General features: G+C 44.5%; 1 protein-coding gene across 1 annotated transcript; it reads right to left on the minus strand.

Annotated features, from left to right (window-relative positions):
- Positions 1-452: 452 nt before the first annotated feature.
- Positions 453-7,906, minus strand: igsf21b (immunoglobin superfamily, member 21b). The gene is made up of 10 exons (XM_006807175.3): positions 7,831-7,906; positions 6,981-7,138; positions 4,879-5,000; positions 4,641-4,759; positions 4,181-4,296; positions 2,217-2,730; positions 2,009-2,109; positions 1,673-1,865; positions 1,556-1,594; positions 453-916 (listed from the first exon to the last, which is right to left on the minus strand). Exons 1-10 carry the CDS (start codon positions 7,904-7,906, stop codon positions 837-839), a joined length of 1,518 nt encoding a protein of 505 aa, XP_006807238.2. The 3' UTR covers positions 453-836.
- Between the last annotated feature and the right edge of the window lie 5,230 nt (positions 7,907-13,136).

Raw genomic sequence — 13,136 nt, forward strand, 5'->3', positions numbered from 1 at the left:
TACACATATGCTTTCAATTGTGTAATTTAAGTAATCTAGGTAGCTCTGTTTTGGAAGTTCAGTTAACTCTAGGAATGTGTTTTGGAGTTTGTACGTGCTTTGGAATTTGTACGTGCTTTTTGGAGTTTGTACGTGCTTTGTCTCTAGGGGCCACCACATATATTTATATATAAACATATATAAATAAAACAACTTTTTTACATTAGTAATTCCTTTTGTGCATAATTTTATATTATTGTTTAAAATTAAAGCAACAAAACAACCTGAAGAGCCGGTTCGGAGCTGAAAGAGCCGGCTCTTTTTAGTGAGCCGAGCCTAAAGATCCGGTTCTCTAAAAAGAGCTGGAAATCCCATCACTAGAAGGAACAATCAGTCCTCCAAAACATCAACTATTTTATGTAAGAACATGAAAGCTGTGCAGATTTGATGATTTCTAGAGAACTTGTTCATCAGATCTTTTTGAATAATAGCCCTAACTAATCAATATTTGATGTGTCTTTGAGTTGGCCTGGGTTGTGGGTTTTTGTTTATATAACATAAATCTGGCAGCCGGAGTGATGCTATGAATCAAAATCCTGGCAGCTGATAATGCTGACTGGCCAACTTACAATCTATCTACTATTATCCCTATGGTAGTGGTAAATCTCAAGTATTCCCAAGATTACATGTAAATTGCCTCTGAAACTTCATTCTGTGTCTAATGCAGAATCAGAAGGAGTCCTTCCTCCTAGGTGCTCAAGCAGAAGGACTGGTTGGAGGTTTAACTACTTTCAGGGGTCACTGATGGTGCCTCAGGAAGTTGGGTAGTGTGTTTAGCAGCAGAGCAGAGCTTCGGGTCACGTCAGCTCACAGGTGAATCTCAGCAGTAGAATGGTGGATAATGTGAAGGAGTGCCGACCGACTGCTGTGTTGATGGCTGCACACAAACAAGACAAAATTCAAATGCTGATGTAACAACCTCCTATCCAAGCATGTTGTATTTGTACTGTCAACCAGCCAGTTTATCCTGTTATCTATCAATCCAGTACACGTGTGTGTGTGTGTGTGTGTGTGTGTGTGTGTGTGTGTGTGTGTGCGCGCGCAGAACTCCAAAGTTTGAAAATGATCACAAATACATCAAAGTGTCACACTGACAAACACACTGTGCTTTCTTCTAACTACACACCTGGTGCATAAATACTATATAAATAAATAAAAACTACAAACAGTTTCAAAAATAAACCTTGTACTGTAAAAACTTTTGACACATTGATTCATCACTTAATTCAATGCCTTTAACTGTTTTCTATCATAAATTTGCAATTTGGGATTCAGTATCTTCACTCAGGGCACTGTGGACTGGAAGAGCCAGGGACTGAACCACCGACCTTTGAGTAGCAGATAACCTGCCCTACCTCCTGGAGGTAATCAGATTATGTGTAGTTATTAAAACGTGCTGGAAACTTCCAAAAAACCCACGCCTCGAGGTCACTCTCTTTTTATACTTCTTGTTTTTCTTTTAGACTCGTGCAAAGTTGCCAACGTCACAGTTGTAGCTGTACCGAAACTGACGTACCAATGTAATGTTCTTTTCCTCTCTTCAGTCTTGGGTTGTCTGTAAAAACACAAGATTCGCTTTGAGAAGACCGAAAGCATTGACTGATCAGAACTAATCCCTACACAAGCAACTCACCAAACACGATCAGGCGGGTGTGGGTATCCGTGGAGCCCAGAGGATTCTGGGCTGTGCAGCGAAACATGGAGCCATTGAGCTCAGCAGGGACTCTCTCCAGGATGAGTTCCCTTCCGTTATGGACTGCTCTGCCATCAAGCAGATCCCCACCAACCTTGGTCCAAGTGAACATTGGCTCAGGGAAGACTTCACTCTGTGGACACACAGGTATGTGAGGATGAGAAGCATTTAAAATTTTATGCTAGTGAAACTGTCACAGCTATCCAACAGAAGTACTACAAGTTTAGATTTTTAAACTTCACAATGATTTTTAGAGTCTCTGTGTTGAATACTCACTGCAGACGGTCCCAGCTGGAAGCCCTGGACAGTGATCCGCACTGTATCTCCCACTTTGGCTTTACTGGGACTCATGGACAGCTTAGGTCCTCTGGGAGCAGCTAAGAGGAAAAATGTAAAAATAACACACTGGACACTGAACACATGTGACTGGATTTAAAAACAACTCTGTTTGCATGTTAGCTAGGCCAGTTAGTGAATGACTCACCCAATGTGACCTCAGCTTGCATGGGCATGGATAGAGCTGGGTGGTTGACCTCACAGCTGAATAGAGCCTCATTGTCAAGTTGGGGGTTGAGGCTCCAGGTTAGCATGGCTCTAACCTCCATGGTGCCATCGCCTGCTGCCTGCTGCCGGTGATAGAAGTAATAGAGAGGGTCAGTAGTCTGAACCCAGCGGGGAAATTCCCTGCTCACTATTGTCTCAGGGATAATCTCAGTGGTTTCCTCAGGATTCAGTTCAGACTCTTCTTCTTGGCCCTGAGAGTCAACAGGTCCATTATGGTCTATCCTGGCCTGCTTCTCCTCTTGCTCCAGCAGGGTCCTCTGGAGTTTGGTGTCATCAACATCTCGACTGGTCAACACCTGGGTACTCCAAAGCCCTGCCTGGTTCATAGTCCAGCTCTTTTTGTGACCTGGGCTCTTACTTTGAACTCCTACTGAAGAAAAAGACTGGGCTGTTGGCACAACATCAATAAGCTCACCATCTCTCTTGAAGTATACCTAAACAGCAGAGAGAGAAAAACTTAGCTCACTAGGCATTTTGAAGACATTTAATCATAAGTCAAGTTCAGCTGGAGAATTCCATTGTGTGTGTTAAAGTTAGTAGGATAGCACAGAAATGTGAGTCTCATCCACAGCTGTAAAATTTTTAAAAATGCTGGCAGCCACCAGTGCTACCCCTCAGGCTCCTCCTCCATAGATCTATGGTTTAAATCTGAAATCTTCCAGGTGATTTTCAGAAAAGTTGACCTTTGACCTTGACCTTGACCTTGAAGTTGAGGTCACTGAGGTTCAAACGCATCTGAGATTTTTAGTATTTGCACCTGTGCTATTAATTAATTTGGAAGTCCATGCCGCCTGTTTTCCCACCCGCCCAGTAGATAATAATAACTCAGCCTTTTACGGCTAAGCAGCAACCAGGAAAATCTAATAGTCGTCAGTCGTCATTTTTACAAGTCTATGATATAGACACCAACTTGGACATTATCAAGGTTATTGGCAGTTGCACTTGCTCCTGTTGTCTTCACTGATAGCAGACACTTCTCAGGGGTTGGTAGTGCTAAGACAACTTTACATACAGGATTTGTGCCCCGTGTGGCAACATGTTTAGATTTATCTTTGTTTTTAGTCATTTAGGTTTAGGCATCCAAACAGGGCTGTGAGACATGGCTTACAGTGCAGAAGGGGGAAAATTAAATAGGAACAGGGTGAATAACAAAATCTAACCATCCTTTCAGTGTACATAAGAGCTTTTGCATTTTGCTATAAGATGGGTCTGCATTGTTCTTGCTCTATTGCTTTTTTATTTTGTAGTGGCATTTTCAGCAAGAATTGTATCCATCTATTTAATTCTGCTTATCTAGTTCAGGGTCACTGCCTGCGATAGGGCTAAAACTATCTCCGCTGAGGGCAAGAGGGAGGGAAGGAGGGAGGGAGGGTAGCCAGAATTATGTTTCTAAAATGACATTGCCTCTAATTCTGTTGGCTGCATAAGTGGAAAACACAAAAGCATACTGTAAATAAAGGAGCAGTCACTGCACTGCTGATTGTTGGAGTTTTCCTGCTTACAGCCACATAATATTCTCCAATATTAATTCCCAATGCAATAAATTCCCAATTCCAATGTTCAAAAGAGGTCATTCAGGGTACAGAACACAGTTTTAAATAGCTTTTTTGCTTCCAAATTTCCAACTGCTGTAGGGTGCATCAAGTAGGGGTTATTGCTCTTTTTATGTGAGCACCAACCAAATCCAGCAGTGCACACTAAATTAATTCTGCAGTGAAAGAAAGAGCACAGTTTTCAACTCTATCAGGAAAATATTTGAGTTGTTTCCATATTCATAAATAGGCTGATGATCAACAATTAAGTTATCCTTCCTCACATACTTAGCAGTGATGTAAATACCAAATCTTTCAAGAGAGGTAAAGACATAAAAATTCTCCATCTTACCATGGGAGCTGGTTTTGCTCCTGTAACAATGCAAACCAGAGTGAAGTTTTGAGCCTCGTAACGGCTGAATGGAGCTGGGCTGTTGGCCACCACCACAGAGATAGACTTTGGAGGTACTGGAGAGAAAATACAATGACCAAGGCAGTCAAAGAGGAAGGTGCTTTCATTTCATTGAAGGTGTGTTTAATGAAGCTGAGCTGACACTGGAGTGCAAAAACCTTAAAGAGCAAAAATTTCAAAACATTACAATAATGTTTTTTAGTATTTCTTATTACCCCAGTGTAATGAATTCTTCCTATAAAATATACACCAATGGCAAATTATAACCAAACTATAGCTATAATGAAATACTTTACAATACTTCCATAAATTACTACAGAAAAAGATATACATGGTGCCAAGAGAAAACCACTGATACAGCCAGAGATGTTCATGGGACAACATGAGTATGAATACATACCTATGACAGTGAGGGTGATACTGCTAGAGGCTAGAATAACTTTGTCTCTGGAATTTCTGTCATAAACCCCTACATGGCACTCATACAAGCCATCATCCTCCATGTGAACTTCTGGAAGTCTGTTTCATGCACAGATTTACAAGAATAACAAAGGATAATTTTTATTAACAACTCAGATTTTCTGTGGAAAATTATCATAGAGCATAACAAAAACACTATTTTAGTGTACTAGTCTCACCGCACTGTTGACTGGTATACTAGGTCCTCCCGTTTGCGGTTGTCCTCCATGTTGGAGTAGCTAGTGTTGTACATGGTATTATAGCTGAAAATCTTTTGCTTGGTACTGGCTCCTTCAATAATCTGCCAGGAAGAAGTACATTAGAATTAGAATCAATTGAACTAGAGGAGGCGGACCCTATAGATATGAATTTATGCACGCCTCAGCTTCCAAGCAGATACACCTATGGTATCAGTTTCAAAATCTTATGTGATTTCCGTCTCAAGTTATCGCTTTACAACATTTCAGAAAGCTTGACCTCTGACCTCTAACCTTCAAGTTAAGGTCACTGAGATTCAAAATTGTCTGAGAGTTTTAGTAGACACGCCTATGGTATCAATTTGAAAGTCCTATATCAGCCTTGACATGTGCAATTTGCCAACCCCAACATAAAAAAGTAAAAAATGTATTTCCAGTTTTTGTGTTGAGATTAGTTGACTAACGCAGCGGTTGAAGAACATCCCATTTCTTTGCCATGAGAAACTCTTAGGTGTATTTTGCAGCTGGCTTTGGGTCAGGATCAGTTTTGCATCATTTGACTGAATCTAAGCATTAAATATAGCCCTGTTCACTTCAGAAGTCAGACTGACATAGCAGCCACATCAATAAATCCATTTGTAAAATTAGATAAACACACTGGCACATGCTGGCACATCACGGGCTGTTGCTTTTCCATTATCATATTTTTCTCTTCCCATGATTCTGGTATAAATTTATCTTGTCTATTTCATATCTGCCCAAAGATTTTTTTCCCCCCTTAACTATGCAGGCTCTGTTTTTTGGAAAAGTGTAATCTGGCCCTTCTGCTGAGTGTAACCGGTGTTTGCACCTTGTTGTAAATCAGAATCAGAATACTTTATTATTCCCGAAGGAAATTATAGGTTACATCAGGCAGTACGCTAAGGGTGCATGCGCACTTACAAAGGAACCTTCTGACCAACCTTTACACAAACATCACATTGGGAAGACATGTCAGAGAGGTAGGCTGATAGGAAAAAAGAACAAAAATACATAACATGAGGTGAGAGGAGGAGAGAAAAACTCCACTCAGACTTAGCTCCGAATGGGAGAACAGTTTGAGAACAGAAAAAAAACACTTCAGCACAAAAAGCACATGACTATCAATACACCATAGAAACACAAGACAGGCAACAGGGGCCTGAAAACTGAAAGCTCTGCCTCCCATTCTACTTTTAAATACTGTAGGAACCAAAAGTAAACCATATAACCTGTTGAGGTAATTCCTCCATCACTAGATCTCTCCACACCTCCTCCATGCCTTTGCCAAGGACAAAGGCAGACTGCAGCGTGTCATACCCTCCACTGATGTGCATACCAGGACACTGAGATGGGCAAAGAAGATTGCTGCTGACCCCTCATGCCCTGGGCATCATCTATTTTTGACACTCCCCTCTGGCACGAAGCCGCTGTCCATCAGAACCAACTCATCTCACAGCATAAGAATAGTTCTTTCCCAATTATAGTTTATAGTTTCTTTTTGTGTGACTCCTCATCCAGATCATGGCTCAGTAAATGTGTTACAGTAACACAGTTATTTACTCAGGCTATAAAGACTTTGCACATCATTTCCTATCTACATTTTGCACTCCCCTCACTCATAATCTTACATATTTGTTAATTTATCATTTGTATTCTATAACTGTAGGTACTAGGTATTATATATTTCTTTTATGTGTATTTATTGTTAATATTTATACAGTGATGTATATATTACATATACTGTAAATGCTTTGCACCATAACACCACAGCAAGATCCACGCACAAACTTGGCAATAAAAGTCATTTTGACTCTGATTCAGTCTGAGAGCCAAGTGTTTGGTTGGGGTGATGCGGTACTATTAGGTCTTCAAGATAAGATGGGGCCTTATTATTCAAGACCTTGCAATGTGATGACAAGGATTTTGATTCTGGATTTAACAGGGAGCCAATGAAGAGAAGCCAGTACTGGAGAAATCTGCTCTCTCTTTCTAGTCCCTGTCAGTACTCTTGTTGCAGCATTACACACGCAAGATCATCATTCAGCTCAAAGCACTAACTTTACCTGTTCGCTTTCCCGAAACCACACAATCTCTTTCAGGCTGCCATCTGTTTGGAAGTTGCACTTGAGTGTGACTGTATCTCCAATGACGACAGGAGGAAGAGATTCACTAGTAACGGTTAAATAACCTGCCAAGAAGAAAACAGAGGAAGATAAGACTCCTGCAGTCAATAGAAAGGTTCTGCACAGTCAATAGTCCTGTAGTTTCTTATACTATTCACTGCTGCTCTGTTGTATATACATCAAGGCTGAGGCATGTTGTTGCTGAGGACTTTATTTATTTGAAAGCTGTACTCCCCAAATTCCACCAACATGTTAAGTGCTCTACCAGGGGCAACAGGACACTGGACCATGGGCACAGTAACATCAAGCGACACCCCTCCCCCACCTCTGACAATATGACCACTCCTCTCTGCTCTTCATCCATTTTTAAACCATCCTCAGGAAACAAACCCCTCCAAGCACCCAGGTCACTAAAACATGGCCAGATGATGCTCTCATCCAGCTACAAGTTTTGATCTGACAGAGTGATTCATCTTTGAACAGCAGGACCTGGAGAGCTTCACTTAGTCTGTCCTTTTCTACATTAAGTGCTGTGTTGAGAATATAACAGTTTTTCCTAACTGGAAACCTTGGATCACGAGAGAAGTACAGGCTCTGATCAGAACTGGTAACTCTGCCTTCTGGCTGAGGGAAAGTTTTCTGTACAGCACTGCCAGAGCCAACTCTAGGAGGGGTGTCAAACAAGATAAGGAGGCTCACAGGAGGAGGATGAGGCCTTCAGTTTCACACTTAGCAGAGCAGCTCAACAACTTCTTCGCTCAGCGTCACCTGACCTCCCCGTCCTTCTCACCCAGCACTCTCCCTTTAGGAGCATGAGGTAAGGAGGCAACTGAGAGCGGTGAACTCCAAGAGAGCTTTCTGGCCATGATGGCATGGGGCTGTGGTCAAAGCCTGTGCGGACCAACTGGGAGGGGATCTTCATCAGGTTGTTTAACCTCTGCCTGACTCATGCCACCATTACCACCTGTCTGAAGGCCTACATTATGATTCCCATTCCCTAAAAGCCTGTAATAGATTGCCTCAATGACTACAGACCCCTAAATCTGCAGTCATGAAGTGTTTCGAGTGTCTCAGCACATCAGAGACCTACTGCCCTCTCTGGACCCCTACCACTTTGCTTACAGAGCAAATCAGTCCACAGAGGATACCACCTGATCCTGTATCACTCACCACTTTCCTCACCAACCAGCCCAAATCAGTCAGACTCAGCCCCAGCCTCTACCCCCACTGTCACTTTCTTACTCCTGACTTCCTCGTGTAGTACCACAGTTTCTAGCACCCTATCGTATGCTTTCTTTGGAGCTTCCTTCTGACCTTCTTAATTAACAATCCCAAAACAAACATTGCATCTTTATTGCTCTTTCTTGGCCTGAAGTCATACTGCTGCTTGCTAAATGTCACCTCTCTTCTTAATCTAGATTCAGTACTCTCTCCCACATCGTCATGCTATGGCTCATCAGCTTTGTCCTTCTGTAGTGATCTCCTTTGGCTCTGCACATCACTCTTGTTCTTGAAATCACTACCAGTGCGCTTGTTCTCAGTTCCTCAGACATCCTCTCACCCTCCAAGACTGTGTTAAACTACCTGGTTAGACAGTCCACTGCACTCTCTCCTATCTTTTTGCTAAAGCATATAGTTAGGGCTGGACCAGGTGACCCTGAATCCTCCCTTAGTTATGCTGCAATAGATGTAGGCTGCCGGGGGATTCCCATGATGCATTGAGTTTTTCCTTTCCAGTCACCTTTCTCGCTCTCTATGTATTAACAGACCTCTCTGTGTTGAATCATATCTGTTATTAATCTCTGTCTCTCTTCCACAGCATGTCTTTTATCCTGTCTTCCTTCTCTCACCCCAACCGGTCCTGCCGGAGGTTTCTTCCTGTTAAAAGGGAGTTTTTCCTTCCCACTGTCGCCAAAGTGCTTGCTCATAGGGGGTCATATGATTGTTGGGTTTTTCTCTGTATCTATGAAGCGCCTTGAGGCGACTTTTGTTGTGATTTGGCGCTATATAAATAAAATTGAATTGAATTGAATTGAATTGAATCTACACGACTCTACAGGTATGTCATGTGGACCAACTGCTTTTCATTCTTCATCCTCTTCATAGCTGCCCCCACTTTGCTAATTACTGCCCTTCACTGATTCACTGACTTTCCTGTATCCCTTCTCCTCCCTCTCTCCTTTTCTTCATTCATCAGCTCCTAAAAAGACTCCTTTATCTTTTCAATGATTTTGCAAATCAGTTTATGTCACATTCTAAAGATCTGACATGTGGGGTACCGCAGGGTTCAGTTCTGGGTCCTATTCTTTTTCTTTTGTACATGTTACTTCTAGGACTTATAATTAGGCAGTTCCCTGAGGTGTCTTATCACTTCTATGCTGATGATATTCAGCTCTATTGCTCTTTTAAGCCAATGGAAGTCCATAAACTGTCCTGTTTAATTAAATGTTTAGCTTCCATTGAATAGTGGCTTGGTCACAACTACTTACAGCTGAACTCTGAGAAATCAGAAACATTAATTATTGCCCCCGACAACCAGATATCTCTAATCAAACAGCATCTTGGTTCTCTTGGCTCATCTGTTCACCCAAGCCTCAGGTACCTTGGTGTGATCTTTGATTCTGCCATGTCCCTAGAACAACAGTGTCGTCAGTTAATTAGGAATTGCCTTTTTCAGCTAAGAAACATCTCCAAACTGCGAATTTTGCTGTCCAAATCTGAGTTAGGAATGGTTATTCATGCTTTTATTTCATCTCACTTAGATTATTGTAACAGTCTTTTTCTTTGTCTGAGCAAAATGAATCTTGACTATCTCCAGTTAGTCCAGAATGCTGCTGCAAAGCTTTTAACTAAGATACGAAAAAGAGAGCACATTACACCAGTGTTACGTTCATTACACTGGCTTCCAGCCTGAGATCATCTAATCAAAGGCTGTTGGTAGTCCCACAAACTTGTTTTAAGACCAGAGGAGATAGATCTTTTAGAGCGGTGGCCCCCAGGTTGTGGAATGCTCTCCCTCCATCATTGCGTTGCCTTGATTTTATTTATTCTTTTAAAAAGCAGCTTAAGACTCATTTATTTAAATTGGCTTTTAATTAGATTTGTGCTGTATGTTTGATCATTGATGTATTTTATGTATTTCTGTTTTATATTATTGTGAAGCACTTTGTAGTTTTTATCCTGTGAAAAGTGCTATATAAATAAATTGATTTGATTTATCTTTTCAATGGTCTGTTGTCATGTAGCAGTGAAGGCTTGATATAGGACCCAAAATGCAGACTAATTGGGGAAATTAAACTTAAACACAGCTTTATTGCTGAATGACTATGTACATAAACCAAGAAACCTAAACTGAGATACCAGCCGGAACACACAGCCAGAGGATGAGGGAGATCACCACACTGGACGGAGGGAGACACAGACAGTAAATACATCAGAGGGGTCACAGCAGAGATGAAACACCTGTGGAACACAGGTGAACAAAATCAACTGACGAGACAGGGAAAGAACAACCAGGAGGTGCAGGTGCGTCCGCCTCCTCTGCACGGCACCGCATGCCACGCCCCGCCACATACCCCCATCGCCCGACTGAGGCTGGGGAACCATCCGGCCGAACCTACTCCCCCCACCGCGCGCGGGAGAGGGGATCAGCCCGGACCGTCTGCGCCCCCGGGCCCTGGCCAAGCGACGGGGAGTTGTGAGTTCAGGTGGCCTCCCGCAAACCCAGCAGCGTCGGCGAAGCTGGTCCGGAGGTCGGCTGCGTGGCAGGTGCATGCGGCGCGGTCGGCATGGTTGTGCGCCCCGGCTCTCAGGCAGCTGGGCAGATGTCCGGCAGGCACCGGCCTCTGGTGGAGGTGAGGCCGCTCTGCTCACCCCGCCGACCTCGGGCTTCGGTGGCGCGTACTCCCCTAGCACGGGCACCACCGACCTATCCCGCGGCTTCTCCGCCCCTCCTGGTGGGGGCAGCACCCCACGCTGTGCCTCCGCCGCTGCCTCTACCAGCTGGAGCGGCTCCTCGGGCGCCGCCTCTGCTGCTGTCTCTCCCGGCTGGAGCGGCTCCTCGGGCCCGGCCTCCGCCGCTGCCTCTACCAGCTGGAGCGGCTCCCCGGGCGCCGCCTCCGCTGCCGTCTCTCCCGGCTGGAGCGGCTCCTCGGGCGCCGCCTCCGCTGCTGTCTCTCCCGGCTGGAGCGGCTCCTCGGGCCCGGCCTCCGCCGCTGCCTCTACCAGCTGGAGCGGCTCCCCGGGCGCCGCCTCCGCTGCTGTCTCTCCCGGCTGGAGCGGCTCCTCGGGCGCCGGCTCCGCCGCCTTCTTCCGGGGCGCAGGAACGGGCACCGGGCCCTGCCGAACCCCAGCGGCTCCCACGCAAGGTGTGGGGACAGGCGCTGTGGCAGGCTGCGTGCTAGCTGGTCGCAACCTGGGGGCCGGCGCGGGCGCCTGCACGGACTGGATTTCCTCCACTCCAGCGCCATTGGGGAGCGCCGGTGGGGGTGGCGGTGGTGTCGGCCAGGACCGGATCAGCGCCGCCAGATACTCCATCCTCTGCAGGTGGCGTTCAGTCTGGTCCTGCAGCTCTTCCCGCCTGCGGCGCCACACCGCCGCCTGCTCCTGCTGCGTGGCCGCCAGCTCGGCCACCATTCTCGCCAGCTCCTCCCTCTGCTGGCCCACTCCCGGATCTGCCGTGCCTCCCGTCCTGGGTTTCGGCACCACTGTAAACAACCACGGCAGACCCGGGTGCAAATTCATGCTTTGCAGCATACTTTATTGGCTCTCACGGTTGCTGTTCACAATGTTCACAGAGCTGCAGCTCTCCCGCTGCCCGCTCAACATTATCACCACAACAACCCCAACCACAGGACCCAGTACAATATTTATATCGGCGGGGCGTGATTGCGGATGCCGTGCAGGTGCGTCCGCCTCCTCTGCATGGCACCGCAGGCCACGCCCCGCCACAAACTGTTTAAATCGTATTTCTCAGTCTGCGTCTGAGTCCATTCCACCGCTGTACTTTAGAACTAGAGATACAAAAGACGAAACTAAAAAGCACAAGAAAACTAAACCATACCCAATAAAGACTAAGAAACATGGAACAACAATAAACATAAAGGTCCAAAAGTCCAAAAACCGAAACACTGGGTTCAACCACCCAGGAACCCTAACATCTGTTCTCTGTGAACTGAAAACACCTGTATTAAAGGACATGACATGATGACAGGATGTCTATAGTTATTGCTCCCATGTTGACTGTTAAACCTTAAAATAAGTTATGATTTCTTTGATAGGGGTGAAGATATTTTACAAATTTAAATAACACTGTTGACAGATAGTGTAAAATGTGATAGTTAAAATGTGTTGTTTCCTAGCTCGTGCTGACTAGTTGCTTCCCAGTGTTGTGGATCAGTGTCCCCCAAGCCTGCGAGGTCATAAAGGGAGAGGGTGTCATGGGTACTCTGCAAAGGGATTTGCCAATGTTGAGAGGAATTAGAAAACTGACCACACTGAAACAAGTATTGAGTCAAATAAAATATTTAAAAGCTAAGATTGTCTTTATACAGATTTATCCACATTAGCAGAGCATTATCATTCCCAATGCGCAACATACCAACAATTCGTCACATTCATCAGTATGTTACGTGTTGGAATGAGAATGTGTTAACATCAGATATAAAACTGATAAAACAGATAGAAAACTAGAAGATGGCCAGGTCAGGTATTTCACACTTCCTTCAACAGTCCAACAGTCATGCTAGATATATATATAGTATAGGCCATCCCTATACACAAACCAATACCATTTCAAGTCTAAAGCTCATTAAAGATCCATAGGGGGAGGTACATCACTGTTTAAGATAATATATAATACATTTCGTAAATGTATATGGCCCCAACGACTCTATGAACAAATTTTCTTTACTTTTGTCACAATCTGAAAGCAGGGACTCAAGCACAGAACAGGTTGACGTCTCAGAGCACCATTTATTTACACACCAGTGCGATAATATATACAGTGACGGGGAAAAATCCAGGGTTCCAAGGGATTAGGGGAAGGCTCTCTCTCATGCTCGCTCACGTCCTCACATCCAACTCACACACGTTCGT

This window comes from Neolamprologus brichardi, chromosome 20 (genome assembly GCF_056152115.1).
Source record: "Neolamprologus brichardi isolate AB-2024 chromosome 20, ASM5615211v1, whole genome shotgun sequence".
Classification (NCBI taxonomy): Eukaryota; Metazoa; Chordata; class Actinopteri; order Cichliformes; family Cichlidae; genus Neolamprologus; species Neolamprologus brichardi.

Excerpts from the sequence above, each read along its gene's own strand:
- igsf21b (XM_006807175.3), bottom strand. The coding sequence starts at position 7,906 with ATGGCCAGAAAGCTCTCTTGGAGTTCACCGCTCTCAGTTGCCTCCTTA. Across the intron at positions 7,139-7,830 it reads TCCTAAAGGGAGAGTGCTGG|GAGTCTTATCTTCCTCTGTT; the intron begins GTGAGAAGGACG and ends TATTGACTGCAG. Across the intron at positions 2,731-4,180 it reads GAGCAAAACCAGCTCCCATG|GTATACTTCAAGAGAGATGG; the intron begins GTAAGATGGAGA and ends TCTGCTGTTTAG.